Genomic DNA, 16,291 nt, shown 5'->3' with positions numbered 1-16,291 from the left:
GAGAACATCTTACTTCCTTACCTCTGGAAACTTAGAAGATGACAACATGTTGGCCAGCAGCAACAAGGGCTCACAACTTGGGTTTCGGTACCCTGTGCTTTAATTAGCATGCTGTGGGGTTTGGCAGAAACCCATCCCCAGCTAGCTTAGCTTAGGTGAAGGGAATGGCAGCCAACAGGTAGAGCCTAGAGATGGCAAGTGCAGGTGGTCTGGGGCAGTCTCCTGTTCTAGCAGCCCCGCTTCATGCGCGCTCCTGAGGGGAGGGCGAAGCTCCCAGTTCAAGTCTTTGCCCTCACTGCTTGGTTACTCAACCCAACCGCTAACCCAGAAGGGCTGGCAGGTCTGGATGCCCACTGGTAAGTGCGAGGTGCCGCCTATGCCAGAGTAAGCTAGCTCGAGGCCGAGTAACACCTGCCTGCCTCTCCAGAGCCACAGGACCAGCTCACAGCTCGGCTCTGCTTCAGAATTAAACAAAAACAAAACTTTATTTGACAGAAGACAAAAACAGGTTATTTACAGTAGTTTTTTGCTCAAATAATTGAGTGGGACAAGTGTGCTTCTCCTCCAGGCTTACCTTACAACCAGACCTCAGCAGGGCTGCCTCACCCCAAGACGCCCACTGCCTACCCACGGGGATGCCAAGTATTTCAGCAGCGTGGCTCCCTGGCCTGTGCCCTCCTGCTCGGTGCACCTCTGCGGGGAAAGTCCCACCCAGCCTGGCCCACTCCTAGTCACCTATAGGATCCAGCCTTCCAGGTAGGCATAGCTGTAAGCTCCACTAACCTTCTCCAGAGAAGCTTCTGGAGGGTGAGGATCCTGCTCCCCTGGGGTGCATGAGGAAGCGAGGGAGGCAGGCAGAACTCACCACTCCCACAGCAGGAAGCCCGAGGCCAGCAGGGTCCTCCCTGCCGAGGCCCACCCGTCAGTACCCAGGAATCCCTCCCCTCACACCCAACCTACCAGCTGCCATGAACCTACAGGTCAGGAGCCCTCAAAAACCTTCTGGCCCAGGAATGTTATTTAGAACAAAAAAATATTTGGGCTAATAAAAAAAAACCTAGGGTTAGTGTTTCTTAGGATACATACTGCTGTTGAAAACTATCAGCAATAAAACAGCAAAATAAGGGGGGGAGGGGAGCTGAAGATCAACTGTCATCTATTTATTGGGTCACTTAGGCAGGGCCCTGGCAGCTGCAATTTGGAGGAGGATGAAAGGAAGGAAGGCACTCAGGGCTCCAACATGAGCTTCCCCACCCCACTCCAGCGCAGTCACTTCTGAAGGCAGAGGCCAGGCCCCTGCGGGCACTGCCCCTGCCCCCTCCGGAAGCTTCCCACCTGGCTGTGGGCACTGCACGGGCTTCCTTGCCAGCACAGGGCTCACTCCCCAAGTACCTAAAGGAATCCAAAACCTAGGCTGCCGGGCAAAGCTTTCGCAACGTAAAGGGGAAAACATTGAAAAGGGATAAAGAAAATTATGCCCACGGCTTCAGTCTAACCCTTATCCCAATACAGTAAAAACAAAACAAACCCCTCATTTTCTCTTCTGCTCTATGTGATCGAAGCACTAGATTTGGAGACTCTCCCCTTCTGTGCCTGGTGCAGAAAAGCCAATGTCCACTGTGGTTTCCTTCACCCCTGCCCCACCCCCACCACCTTATTTGGTAAACCAAACTAACAATAAAACCACCATCTGGAATTTCCCACTGCCGCAGAGATTGAGCTGGTCCCCCAAATACAAATCTTCCGATACACTGTGGTTGCCTAGGTGGGCATCTCAGCGTACCACGGACCGTGCCGGGCTCCCAGCGTGCAAATGCCACCAGCACCAACCACAGCACAGAGGGAAGAAGTTTAGCAAAAACCTAAACACATTCAACTGGAGTCGGTGTGGGACATCATCTGGATACTCTCTCGTCCCACTTGGAATGTGCGAACTGGCTGGACGGTGAGGCACAACCAGCGAAGCCTGAGCTTGGCAGGTTTCCAGCCCAGCCCAGGAAGGCAGCGGGATGAGGCATCCCGGCGACTCTGGAGAAGCAGCAGCAGCAGCACCATGCCTGTCTCCCGCCCCAAGGTCTCCGGATTGAGACCTGGACAATGGCAGTCAGCAGAGGTCGCAATGCATCTTCCTGCTGAGGACCTCTGGACAGAGGAGATGACCGGATGCTTGGCAGTGATTGCAGAAAACCCTCTGGGCAGAAGGGAGGGGGCCGGGAGCCCAGGAAGGCGCCCCCTCCCCTGCAGCAGCCTGGCGGCCATGCCTACTTGGGGTTCTCGGAGACTAGAGGGAGGGGAGCACGCAGCAATGGGGGAGCCAGGTCCTGCTGCTTCTGGAGCTCCATCTCAGCGGCCCGCTGCAGTGCCACCTCCACCAGCAGCTGGAAGCTGCTGAAGTCCTCCTTGTCCTGCTCCGGGGGGGTGGGGGGCGGCGTGTTGAAGAGTCCCCCTGTGGGGCTTCCAGCCTCAGCCCTGGTCAGCAGAGTGAGTGTACTACCAGGGGTGGCCAGAGGCTTTGGGGGCTCCAGCTCCCCCTGTGGGAAGGGTACCATGGGCTTCTCACCATGGCCTGAGTGGAGTGGCATGGAACACACTGACAAGGACAGCACGTTGGTGGGGGCTGGGGCCGGCACGGACACAGCCAGCATGGAGGGGCTGCTGCCCCGGGGGAGGGCCACTTCTGAGGCCTTCCCCCCTCGTCGGGAAATGGTGAATTGATTAGGGTCTTTGCCATCCTTCCGAAGCATGTCCGGGAGCAGGCGCCGCCGGGCATTGATGAACCAGTTGCATATCTGGAAGGCGTGGAGAAGCTAAGGTCAGCTGGGAAGCCCCCAGAGGCCCAGCAGTACACACAGCAAAGTGCGCACACACAGGGCTTCTAACTTTCTAACTGTACAGGCTGGCCAGGGATGGGGCTGGGGAGACCTAGTGGCTTCTGTGGGAAGCAGATCTTCAGCGGGACCTGCTGCGGCAGGAGAGACAGGGCAGCAGGGGCCAAGTGAGGACTTGGTTCTTTATGGACAAAAGGAGTGGCCCTTGCTATGTGCAAAAGACTAGGAGTCAGGGACCTAGAACTAGCAGACAGGCTGGCAGGTCAGATTCCAGTAAGCCAGATGTAGGGGAGTGGGCTTATAGTCCCTGCACTAAGGAGGCTGAGTTAGGACTGCAAGCTTGTCTTACAAAGCCAGACCCTGTTTCATACGACATTCCCGCTGCCTCCAGCAAAGGAAGACAGATGTTTGGTCTGTTTAGGACACACAATATGGAGCTGTGGCCAGCTGGGAGATAACAGACGAGAGGAGACACTGCTGCCCATCCACTCCCAGGCCTGTAGAGCGCAAACCAGAGGCACCAAGGGGCTGTCAGGGACAAGAAAAGTGACAGCCTCCCAGTAATGCCAGGACTACAGGCATGACATCCTTGCTGCACTCCATGGGATGCCGAAGAGCTAAGGGGCCTGTGGTTGGGGGCAGATTATAAACCTAGCTAGCACCTGCCCTAGCACCTGCCCTTTATCTGCTGCAGATAAAGGGCAGGTGCTAGTTAGGGCTTCGCTTGTGTTAAGCAAGTGTTCTACCACTGATGTGCCCTATCCAACCCTCTAGACTATTTATTTTGGGGGGGAGGTGGTACTGGGGACTGAAATCTGGGCCTCTTGATTTTGCCTAGACCAGCCTTACTACGATGTCATCACTAACAGTAAACAAGTGATGACCATCCAGGCTGGATGCAGTGGCAGGTACCTGTAGTCTCAGCCACTAGAGATGCTGAGGCAGGAATGCTTGAGTCCAGGAATTTGAGACCAGCCTGGGTAACAGCAAGATGCTGGCTCAGGGAAAAAAAACAAAACAGAGGAACTGATGAAAGGTGATGCAGGTGGTAGGTTCATTATCGGGACATTCTCTGATCTCACCAGCCAGGAGCTCTGGTAAACCACTAAGGGTAGGTCTAAACAGTGGCTTCATCTAAGCTTCACATTCCAGGTCCTTCCAGGTCCTGACTCCTAATTCAGCAGACACCTTCAGACTGTACCCCCTTCCCACCCTGTGTGGGCGACGGTAATGCCCAGCATGCTCTACTGTGTGAGTTAAAGGCCCAGGGCTCCTGTACCCATACTTATTTGTTAGCACTCTACATTTGATCCATATCTCCAACATTGCTTTTTGCTGGCAATTATAGAGATAGTCTTGTGGACTTTTCTGCCTTGGGTGGCCTGAAACCCCAATCCTCTGGGTCTCGGCCTCATACTAGCTAGGATTACAGGCATGAGCCACCAGCTCCAGGCTTCTTTCAAGGCCCGTTATTTGAGCAAGCTGTTGGCTACCAGCTTCCCATCAACTATGCCAGCCAAAGGGACAGCCACCTGTGAGTGACAGCAGGTACCTTGGAACTGGCACTGCTCCTTCCTAATGGGCTGTGCAATCCCTGTAAGACAGGAAGAGCCACCAGTGTGGCCCTCCTCTCCCTCTCCATGTCAGCCTGCAAAGACCCTGTGACCCTGCTTCCTGCACCTCTAGTCCTCCTGAGTAACCCAGCACACATACAGCAGGCATGGCTGGTACTGGCTGAGCCAAGTTCTGGATAGAAGTGCCAGGGAGCCGCAAAGAAAAGCAAGGCTGCACAACTGGCAGGAGGAAACAATAAGAACCTTTGATACCAGGTGTTGTGCCAGCATCTTTTCCTCCTGGACATTAACCTTGAATGTCAAAAGTCTGAGGTAGGGAGTAGTGTCTTCAAAAGTGCAGGTCAGAGAGGTAAAGGGTTTCCCCAGGGCACAGGCCTAGGGGTACAGAGCTGGGAGGTACTTCCTTCCCATCTCCTGGCTATTGCCCCCACCGTCCTGCCCTTCCCCTAGCACAGGAAGGAAGGACACCACAGCCCAACAGCAACTGGTGACACAAAACATCAAGCTCATATCTGCTGGCCATTTCGTCAGGGCCTGCAAGATAGGTGGTAATTTGATTCCCCCAGGAGAAAAGCCCTGATCAAGGAAGATGGGCAACACCCTCAACCAGACAGGGTCCACCACCTCCTAAGAACATCAACCTAGCCGGGCGCTGGTGGCTCACGCCTGTAATCCTAACTACTCAGGAGGCTGAGATCTGAGGATCGAGGTTCGAAGCCAGCCCAGGCAGGAAAGTCCATGAGACTCTTATCTCCAATAAACCACCAGAAAACTGGAAGTGGCGCTGTGGCTCAAGTGTTAGGGCACTAGCCTTGAGCTGAAGAGCTGAGGGACAGCGCCCAGGCTCAGAGTTCAAGCCCCATGACCAAACAAACAAACAAAAAGAACATCAACCTAAAGCCCTTTCTCCTAAAGCTGTTCTGCCCTCCACCTCACCTGGATGCAGGTCACAGTGACCTAGGTTAGGAGAAAGCAGCCAGAGGGAGTGAAGGGAGTGGGAGGGTACCTGGCCCCCAGCCTCACCACCCATTTTGCCTGCCAGGAGAACAAGGAAACCACAGACAGACAAGACAGACAGGCAGGCAGATAGACAGAGACACACAGACAGACAGGCAGGCAGGCGGAGACGGACAGAGACAGATAGACACACACACACACACAGGCGGAGACAGAGACAGAGACAGACAGACATACACACACACACACACACACACACACACACAGGCGGAGACAGAGACAGACAGACAGACAGACACACACACACACACACACACACACACACACACACACACACACACGCTTGCCCTGCAGCACAGAAATGTGGGCAGTAACCCAAGCCTGTCCAGCTGTGCCACCCATACGTAGGAAAAGAACTGGCCACCTGCCCCGACCCATGGTCCTCAGCAAGGGGTGGAGGGGCTACCAGAGGATTCTATGACGTCCCAAAAACTGCTCTCTGCCACCAACAGGCCTATGTGAAACAATGCCCTGCCAGAGATGAAGGACGGGGAGAGAGGCTGGCCAAGGGGCAGAGGGAACAGCACAAAGCCAGTGGGACAGGTGTCTGAGGAAGGCCTAGAGTTCTTTCCTCACCTTGTCTGGGTCTGAAAGTAAGCAGAGCCCACAGAGCAAGAGAGACCCAAGCCGGGCGCCGGCGGCTCATGCCTGTAATCCTACCTACTGAGGAGGCTGAGATGTGAGGATCACGGTTCAAAGCCAGCCCGGGCAGACTCTTATTGGAGATAAGAGTCTCACCAATTTTCCTGCCTGGGCTGGCCTTGAACCACGATCCTCACATCTCAGCCTACTGAGTAGCTAGGATTACAGGCATGAGCCACCAGCACGAGCATCTAGAATGTTTGTAAACAAGGTTTCCAGAGAGTTCTGTGCCTAGCCTGTATAACTTGCCTGGTGGGCTGAACCCTGGGGAGGGAAGAGGGGGGAAGAGTTCACACTGAAGCTCAAAAGTACAGGCCCCTGGGCTGGGAACTGGCTTAGTGGTAGAGTGCTTGCCTAGCATGCATGAGAACAGCATCTGCTCAGATTCTCAGGAATGTCTTCACGAAGAGGGACAGGAGCTGGGAGGCCAAAGAAGTAGGAGGATCTGAGGTAGAAGCAAGGGAAGGAGGCACTCCTAGGACAGGAAGACAGAGGCGGAAAGGGTGGCAGACTTGGGAGAGAAGCCTGCCTGGTTCATGATGGGACGGGAGGCCAGCTGGGCAGGAGTGCACCTCCACGGTGAGGCTAGAGAGGAGTGCAGCAAAAGAAGCTCATAGGCCGTGCCCAGGCCGAGTTCAGGATTGGGGGGAAAATGCTCCAAAGTCTGAAGATGTGGGAGACAGGTGACTGCCAGAGCCCAGGAGCCACAAGTTGCAAGGAGCAACAAACTGGTATCTAAATGACTCACTGACTTGCTAATGAGCTTGCTGTGGGCAGCTAAAGGAGACAGTCAAAAATGGTGCCCCCAGGGAATGACAGGACAAGCTCTGCAAACTGGAAAACGCAGAAACCTGTGGAAGACAGTGTTGTTATAATGAGCTGGCTCACTGAAAGTCATCCTTTAAGGTAAAAAGAATGGCCACAGTGGACAGTGGTAGCTGGATGGGGCAGAGCTCAGTGGTTAGAGTGCTTTGCTTAGAATGTGCAAGGCCCTGGGTTCAAGTCCTAGCACCATACAAATGTATGAAAACTTATTAAAGGAGAAAAGATGTAGGCAGGGAGGCCAGCAAAGGCTGCGTATGTAATCTGGCTTTCAGGCTCTATGGCCAGACCTGATCTGGGTCTCTGCTGCCTTCTAACCCTGCTGGTGGCCAAACTAGACCCTCCTCAAGGGTATGCTGGGGGAAAAGATCTGGGAACAGTGAGGGTGCTCAGGAGGTGACCTATGAAGTGGCCCCTACCGCTAAGAACCCAAGTCAGCCCAAGGCCTCTGAACTTCGGGGCAGGGTGAGCATGGGAAGAGCATAGCTCCCCCGAATACATACACACAGGCCAGATGCCAAGCACCTCCCTAACCTGTTTTCAGAAAAGGAAATAAAAAGTCCTAAAGAGAGAACAAGGTCTGCTCAGATTCTTAGGAGTATCTTCATGCAGTGGGAAAGGATCTGGGAGGCCAGAGAAGTAGGCGGTTCTGAGGTAAAGGCAAGGGAAGGCACTCCTAGGACGGGAGGACAGAAGGGGAAAGGGTGGCAGACCTGGGAGAGAAGCCTGGTTCATGATGGAACGGGAGGCCAGCTGGGCAGGAGTGCACCCCCACGGTGAGGCTAGGGAGGAGTGCAGCTGGACACAGGGTGGTAGTGAACAGTGTCTCCAATCTCTACATGGGGGACACAGAGCAAAGGTGCTGGGGCTCAACAACAGGGCCAGTTCCACCAGGAAGCAGAGGGACCTCACCCTCCTTTCAAGGTCCCTACAGGTGGAACTGGGCTTTGAACCTGACTTCTGCTTTCTTCTTGACCTCTCCCTCCCCGCCTCCTCCTCTTCTCTCTGCTCTCTTCTCTCTCTCTCTCTCTCTCTCTCTCTCTCTCTCTCTCACACACACACACACACACACACACACACACACACACACACACACAGAGTTGTTTGGTTTTTTTTTTTGTCAGTCGTGGAGCTTGAACTCTGGGCCTGGGCACTGTCCCTCAGCTCTTTGGCTCAAGGCCAGCGCTCTACCACTTGAGCTACGATGCCACTTACTGTTTTCTGGTGGTTTACTGGAGATAAGAGTCTCACGGTCTTTCCTGACTGGGCCGAAATCCTTAGATCTCAGCCTACTGAGTAGCTAGGATTACAGGCGTGAGCCACCAGCGCCCAGCCTCAAATCAGAGCTTTCCTTTCTAAGAGGTCTACTTGCTTGTTCATACCTGGTATTCTACCATTTTAGGCAGACCAGGATTACAATAAAGGTGAACCCACAGATGCCCAGCTCAGCTCTGCTTTTTTGTTGGTTAACTGGGGATGAACTTTCATGGACTATTGTGCCTTGGTTAGCTTTGGCTTCAAATTTCATGCCTCCAAAGTGCAATCTCCTCATCAGACGGAACATAAGCCTCTGGTGTACGGCTACAACTTAGTTCTTTGCCACACCAAAAAGCCCTTCTGTCCCTGCAAACAGTGCTGGGGCAAGAAGCTGAAGCCCAGGATCCCAGCCACTCACCAGGCCTCCAAGGTCAGTGACAATGACACCCAGACACTGAAGCCCAGGATCCCAGCCACTCACCAGGCCTCCAAGGTCAGTGACAATGACACCCAGACACTGTTACCAAGTCCTAGCCCCTCAGATGACTTGAAAACTTTTGACTGGGTTACAATGTCCTATCCTCATGGCATTGTCCATCGGGCAGGGAGTGTGTGTCCTCACTTGACCCACACAGTGTCAGTGACAGAGCCAGGTCCCCTCTTACCTGAAGCACTGAGAGGTTGGTCTGTCCTGAAAGGCTCAGCTTCTCCTGCTCGGAGGGGTAGGCATTGTAGCGGTGCAAGTAGAGCCAGTCTCGAAGGATCTTCACTGACTCCTTGGGCAGGTTCCCCCTGCGCTTCCTCTTGCCTGCCAGGGACAGGAGGCCTTCCTCCTCACCCAGATCGCTGTCAGACATGGTGCCTGGGGCTAGACTGGACCTCTGAGCCTAGGACAATAAAGGGGACAGGGACATCACACAAAGGCACTTGGGCCATCAGAAATGGAGGAGTGGCGGTTCAAAGTCTGAGGATGAGAGCTAAGCCCTGGTGGCTCACACCTGTAATCCTAGCTACTCGGGAGGCTGAGATCTGAGGATCTCGGTTTGAAGCCAGTGCAGGCAGCAAAGTCTGTGAGACTCTCATCTCCAAATACACCACCAAAAAGCTGGAAGTGGAGCTTTGGCTCAAAGGGTAAAGTGTTAGCCTTGAGCACAAACACTCTGAGACAACTCCCAGGCCCAGGTTCAAACCCTCAGGCTGAGCAGCCAGGAAGAAGGGTCCAATGACAAGTAGGAACTACTGAAAAGAGTGGCAGCTAATCTCCAAGTAGGGCTGGGGCTAAAATTACAGCTGCCATCACCTGAAATTGTTTTGTTTTTCCCAGATAAGGTCTGGCCAAGTGTTCTGATGGAACTCCAACTCTTCTTTGCCCCAGTTTCCCAAGCATTGGGATTACAGGTGTACCCTACCATACCTGGCCTCAATCTGTTTGTCCTGCTCCATACTGGGCACATTACATCTATGGTGTCATTTAATTCCTTCAAATTGCCTCTCCAAAGGAAGAAACTGATCTATTATAGAGAAACAAACAGGATCTTGGTTTGAAACCAGCCCAAGCAGGAAAGTCCATAAGACTCATCTCCAATTAACCACCAAAAATCTGACTGTGTTTCAAGTGGAAGATCACTAGCCTTGAGGGGGAAAAAAAAAAAAAAGCTCAGGGACAGACAGCACCCTGGTATCAAGCCCCAAGACCAGCACAATAAAAGGCTGTGAACTGGCGGCTCATGCTGGTAATCCCAGCTACTCAGGAGGCTGACTGGAGGATCACAGCTTAAAACCAGCAGCCTAGGGGCTGGGAAGGTGGCTCAGTGGTAGAGGGCTTGTCTTGTATGCCTGAGGCCCTGGGTTCGATTCCTCAGCACCACATAAGCAAAAAGAAAAAAGCCAGAAGTGGCGCTGTGGCTCAAGAGGTAGAGCGCTAGCCTTGAGCTGAAGAGCTGAGGAACAGCGCCCAGGCCCAGAGTTCAGGCCCCACGACCGGACCCCCCCCCCCAAAAAAAAAAAAAAAAAAAAAACAGCAACCTAGACAGAAAAGACAGCAAGACTCCATCTCCAGTTAACCAACAAAATGCTGACTGGAGACATGGCTCAAGTGATAGAATGTCAACCAGGAACAAGAAAGCAAAGAGCACCAGGCCCTCAATTCAGGCTTCAATACTGATGTGCATGTGAGTTATATTGTCAATAAACAAACAAATAAGTAATTCTTTCTTGAGATTGCCTTGCTATGTAGCTTAGGCAGAACTAGAACTCAGAATCCTGCTGCAGCATCTCCAGTCCTGGGATTATAAGCATCTACCACCATGCCAGGCTCTTGACACTTATTTCTACTTTGTCTCTCAGGTTTCCCAAAGCCCAGTAAGAAGTCTCAAAATTCTAGCATAGCTCAGAAATCCATGTATAACTACTGTGTACCCTGCAATAAGAGGACTCATTCCTCTTAGATGTTCAGGCCCTTCACTTCCTCCTTTCTAGGCTGTGTGACCCTCCCTCTTCCTGGGACTGAGTGGACCTCCTTCACCTGTCAAGTGATGGAAAGTTTACCCTCGGACAATGTAACTCAGCAGCTCATCCTGCAAAGTTCTTGTTCACCAAGTAGAAAAAAAATTACACTTTAAAAACCAAAGTTCTAAGCCACCCTTTCTCAGCCTTAGAACAGTTCCTCCACAAGGCCAGGCCAATGGACTGGCATCACCAGGTTTTGTTTCCTGCACTTGGGCCCCAGCCCAGACCTCTGGGCTTAGCTTTCCAGGGAAGGGTCTCCCCTCGGCTAGGCCACCTGGAGGTGAGAGGGGGCACAACTCGGAGGTGCCCAGCAGCAGCTGCTGCCTGAGGGAGGTCAGACATTTCCAGCCCCCAGACTGGCTGGAATTAGGCTCCGGGATGCAGCCTTGGCAGGCAGAGTTTACTCCAGGTTATCTGCACAGATTACACCCTGGCTGCCGGCCAAGGGTGCGAGGCTCCGGACGATGGCCCCTTCAATTTCCTCGAGCCTTTCCGGGGCCATGCACCCCCAGGCTGTGTCTGCAGGCCCCCGACCTGCACGCTGCCACTCCCACCTCGACACTCACACACACAGCCACGCAAATCTCCCAGCTGATAGTCAGACCTAGAGCTCCCAGGCTGAGAAGCTGCGCTCCGTTACGCCGGCTGAGCGCGAACCAGCGCACGGCCTGCCCGACCCCTCCGGGGAGGCCCGACCCCGGCGACGGCTCCGCGCCCCGGCCGGCCCGGGGGCCCCGCGCCCCCGCCCACACGCACGCCCCCTGCGGCCACTCCCCCCGGGAACTTTGTGACAACGCCCCCCGGGCCGCGCCCCCGGGCTCGGCTCGGCCGGTGCACACAAAGCGCGCCGCCTCCCCCGCGGCCCGGGCGGGGCGGAGCACATGGCTCCCGGGGCGGCGAGGAGCCGGCCGGCGCTCAGAGCGCCCGCACCCCCGGGCCCCCACCCAAGGTCACCGCGGCGCGGCGGCTCCCCCGCCGGCCCTGGGCGGGGGGCGGGGCGGCGAAGGCTCTGGAAGAAAGAAAACTCACGTGTCCGTCGCGGAGCCAGAAAAAGTTTGTTTCCCACCCGCTTCCCCGGCGCCGGCGGACGGTCGGGACGCGGGGCCCGCGGAGCGTGCGCGCTCGGCTTTGTGCTCCCAACTCGGCCCGGAGGGGGAGGGGAGGAGGGGGCTGGGCTCCCACCTCCGCGCCGCCCCCCACCCCGGCCCGCGTCCGGACTCCATGTTGGCCGCCCCCGGACCCCCCTGGCCGCGCGGCTCCGCCCCCCCGGCGGCCCGGCGCCCCCCCTCGGCCGGCCTCGGCGCGCACAAACTTTCTCCGCGTCGCCGGCCCCACGCGCCCCGCGGCCTCGGCCCGCCCGGGAGTGACAGATGCCTGGGAGACAGACTTTCCTTTGTTCCAAAGGCAAGGGGAACCCGCGCGGGCTCGGGCCCCCGCCCCCGGCTGTCACTCGGGCCGCCCCCTCCCCGGCCCCGGCCGCGGGGGGCCCGGCCGGCGGTTAGCAACGTGCACTTTTGAAACCAAACAAACCCGCCCCCCGCGCGCGCACCCCGGCCCCGGGGAGCGGCGGGGTGTCCTGGGGGGGCACCGCGGGCACCCGGCACCCCGGTCCCTCCCCCCCCGGCCCGGCCCCCGCCGGCGCCCCGCCGCCCGGGCTCACACACCCACCGGCGCACACGCCCGGACGACGCCCCCTCCCCCGCGCGGCCGCGGGAAGAAACTTTCCAAGTTGTGGGCGCGCGCCCCGCGCCCCTCGGCCTCCGCACTGACCTCTCCGGCGGCTCTCCGGCCCGCGCGGCCTCGGCGGCGTGGGGGCGCGGCGTACGGGGGCTCCCGGCCGGGGCGGGGGGCGCGGCGCGTACCTGCCCGGCCTGACACCCGCCTGACAGCTCGCGGCTGGAAAGCACCTCGCGGCCTGACGTCAGATCCCTCCCCGCCCCCGGCCCGCCGCGCCGCCCCCGCCGCCCGGGCCGCCGCAAACTTTGCGCCCAGCGCGGCCAGTGACGCCCCCCCCCGCGGGGCGGGCCCCAGGCGTCGGGGGGCTCGGCCCCGCCCACCGCGCCGGAGGGGGCGGGCCCTCCGCACCTTCTTCCTGCGCCCACCCCCCTCAGGAATGCCGCCCGGCCCCGCGGGGAGCGGTGGGCGCCGGACCCCGGGAGTCCGTTTGGGGGCAGGAAGTAGCCGCCCCTCCTCCCCGGCGCGTTTCCGGAGCGCCTACTGTGTGCCGGGGGTGGGGCGCGCCCGGGGGGCGGGGACCCTGCCCACGGCCACTCCGAAAAGTTCCCTGGGGGCGTCTGCCGCCCGCGCGGGGATGGCTCCCGGGGCGCAGCGGGGAAACTGAGTCCGGACACTTACCGCCAGTTGGGAGAGGAGGTGGCTGGTAACACCGCGCCCGTTCTGGCCTCAGCCGTTAGGGCGGGTGAGGAGGCCGCCTGGGACCAGACCCCAAGCAGGTGGCCGGGGGCCCGACCCCAGCAGCGGCGGGGGGCGCCGCGGGCAGGTGGAAGAGCCTGCGCCATGCCTCGTCCGTGGGTCCTGGGGAGGGGTCGGTGCTGGCTTTTGTCACCGCCAGCCAGAGTCACCCCCCCCCAGGTGGGTGGGAGCTGGAGCCCTTCCCGGGGTGAGTGGGCCTGCACGCGGCAGAGCTGCGACACACACACCACACACACACACACACACCACACACACACCACACACACACACACACCACACACACACCACACACACACACACACCACACACACACCACACACACACGGGCGTCCTCCTCCCGAGCACGCACACACACACACACACACACACACACGGGCGTCCTCCTCCCGAGCACGCACACACACACACACACACGGGCGTCCTCCTCCCGAGCACACACACACAACACACCACACACACAACACACCACACACACAACACACCACACACACACACACACACGGGCGTCCTCCTCCCGAGCACACACACACACACACACACACACGGGCGTCCTCCTCCCGAGCACACACACACAACACACCACACACACAACACACCACACACACACACACACACGGGCGTCCTCCTCCCGAGCACACACACCACACACACGGGCGTCCTCCTCCCGAGCACACACACACACAACACACCACACACACCACACACACACCACACACACACGGGCGTCCTCCTCCCGAGCACACACACACACACACCACACACACACACACCACACACACACACCACACACACGGGCGTCCTCCTCCCGAGCACACACACACACAACACACCACACACACAACACACCACACACACACACCACACACACACCACACCACACACACACCACACACACACACACACACACACACACGGGCGTCCTCCTCCCGAGGTTCCCGCCGACCCCTGCCCAGCCTGTCCGAAGCCTGAAGATGCCTTTTCTGGACCTCATTCCTCACCCAGGCCGCCCAGGCCTCTAGGTCCCTTGGGCTTTGAAATCAACGGCCTTGAAAACAGCTTTTAGCTTTTGGGTTTTTGTTGTTGTTGTTGTTTTTGCTTCTTTAATGCTTTCATTATTTTTGTTGTGGACAAGAGGAGCAGGACAGGCGTCCTCAAGTTTGTGGGTTCAGCATCAGCCTCTCAAATAGCTAGGACTACAGGCTTCACACCTGCACGAGGCTTAACTTTTAGTTTTAATTGCACCTTCTAGCTTCTAGTTGCAAGAACTCTGGGAACAAAAGTCAAATTGTTTTTCCCAAATCCAGAGCCACTCAGGGTGCTGATTAGTCACTCTTAAAGATACCCCTGGAGACACCACACTACCTTGCGAACGCTCATAACCAAGATGGCCACACTGCTATCCTTCCAAAAATGTCACTGATACTGCCCATCGCACAGATGGGGAAAAACGAGGCCCAGAGTAGTGGACATAATTTCTTGGCCAAGTGGTACTCTGTCCATAGCCCTCTTGACACAAAAGGCCTGAATAGTTTTGGGTGACCTGAATAGTTTTGGGTGAGAAAGGCAAAGCCAGATAGTTCCTGACTATTAGGGTCACTGAACATACAGGAAGCAGTCTCCTTTCAAGAGCCCAACCTGGAGGGGGAAGTAGGGGTACTTGCAAGTGAGTCTGGAGATGTGATCTGGTCCCTGGCTGCACTAAGCTTGTGCTGCAGGAGAGAGCCAGACCCTCCCTTTGATGGGGGAACCACTGGGGATCAGGTCCAAGCCCATAGACTTTCCCACAAATGTGGCTAGAAGCAGCTGCTTAGGCCGGCATCAAATCTATTCAACTGGGAAAATGGGAGGAACCACCTGAGAGCTGCCCACAGCAGATCTGGAGCCCGATCCCAACCACCTCCTGGAGAGGCTCAGGTAGGGGAGGAGGGTTGAGGGAGCCTGGTCCTATGGCAGGATTTCATATCCTAAACAAATCCCCCAGCTTAAACATGCCAATGGCTGAAAGAATTAGTGCCTCAGGTTTCTGAATAAGCGTTGTTTAAAATACATGCTTCCTTTAGTCAGTTATTCTACTTCTAGGACTGCATTTTGAGAAGTAGGTGAGGAAGCTTGCAGAAAATGGCTCTTCCCAGACCTGTGCATTCTGGAGACTTACAAGCCAACACCCCACACTGGGACTAACTCTGGTGCCATTGCCCAGTGGGAGGTTATACAGTAAGGTCATCTTACTCTCAGATTTATCATACTGGGTTTTGACTGGGCCAGATCAGTTTAAAAATCAAAAGAAATTTCAAAAACAAAACTTCAAAATTTTTTTTTTTTTTTTTTTTTTTTTTTTTTTTTTTTTGTCGGTCGTGGGGCTTGAACTCTGGGCCTGGGCGCTGTCCCTCAGCTCTTCAGCTCAAGGCAAGCGCTCTACCACTTGAGCTACAGCGCCACTTCCGGTTTTCTGGTGGTTTATTGGAGATAGGAGTCTCACGGTCTCTCCTGCCCGGGCTGGCTTTGAACCGCGATCCTCAGATCTCAGCCTCCTGAGTAGCTAGGATTACAGGCGTGAGCCACCAGCGCCCGGCAAAACTTTAAAATTTTTTATGCACGTTGTACTCTTCACTTGATGTGGGGGAACTGATGTCCTGTGGGGTTTTTTTGTTTGTTTGTTTAAGTCACTGTGTGATCTGTTGTTTTCCCACCCTGAATACTGTGAAAATAGCAAATGGTACCCTTAAAAAAGTAAGGTAAAAGTGAATATGTGTGCGTGTGATAGTCCTAGAGCTTGAACTCAGGGCCTGAGCACTGTCTCTGAGCTTTTGTGCTCAAGGGTGGCACTCTACTACTTGAGCCACTGTTCCATTTCCAGCTTTTTGGTGGTTAGTTGGAGATAGCAGTCTCATGGATGTTTCCTGCCCAGCCTAGCTTTGAATCTCGATTCTCAGATCTCTGCCTCCTGAGTAGCTAGGATTATAGGTGTGAGCCACAAGTTTCCAGGGTGAATGTTTAGTAACTAGCTAATAACTTGGTAAAGTGAAAATTTGAAGTTTGTTGAAAGGCAGCACATCTTTAGCAGAAAGACATTTTGGGAGAAATGAATCAAGAGTCCGTTGAGCACTGAATGCTATGTGTCCTGAGCATGCACAGTTTTCCTCACAGCAGTCTCTAGAACCACATGCCTGCTGATACCAAAGGTCTACCATGATGGGGTGACTGGACACT

The 16,291-nt window shown here is 55.9% G+C and overlaps 1 protein-coding gene across 2 annotated transcripts; it reads right to left on the bottom strand.

The window, feature by feature from the left end:
• Nucleotides 1–466: 466 nt before the first annotated feature.
• Tgif2 (TGFB induced factor homeobox 2) lies at nucleotides 467–12,813 on the bottom strand. 2 transcript variants are annotated; one of them, XM_070007237.1, is made up of 4 exons: nucleotides 12,734–12,813; nucleotides 9,555–9,651; nucleotides 8,806–9,027; nucleotides 467–2,789 (listed from the first exon to the last, which is right to left on the bottom strand). In XM_070007237.1, exons 3-4 carry the CDS (start codon nucleotides 8,995–8,997, stop codon nucleotides 2,262–2,264), a joined length of 720 nt encoding a protein of 239 aa, XP_069863338.1. In that variant the 5' UTR covers nucleotides 8,998–9,027; nucleotides 9,555–9,651; nucleotides 12,734–12,813; the 3' UTR covers nucleotides 467–2,261. The 2 variants fall into 2 exon arrangements, with proteins under 2 accessions (XP_069863338.1, XP_069863339.1); XM_070007238.1 differs by lacking the exons at nucleotides 9,555–9,651; nucleotides 12,734–12,813 and adding an exon at nucleotides 12,419–12,530.
• Nucleotides 12,814–16,291: the final 3,478 nt, after the last annotated feature.

The sequence above is a fragment of the Dipodomys merriami genome, unplaced genomic scaffold, assembly GCF_024711535.1.
Source record: "Dipodomys merriami isolate MVZ:Mamm:240054 unplaced genomic scaffold, mDipMer1.0.p SCAF_7, whole genome shotgun sequence".
Lineage (NCBI taxonomy): Eukaryota > Metazoa > Chordata > Mammalia > Rodentia > Heteromyidae > Dipodomys > Dipodomys merriami.
This window is presented reverse-complemented; position numbering and strand designations above follow the sequence as displayed.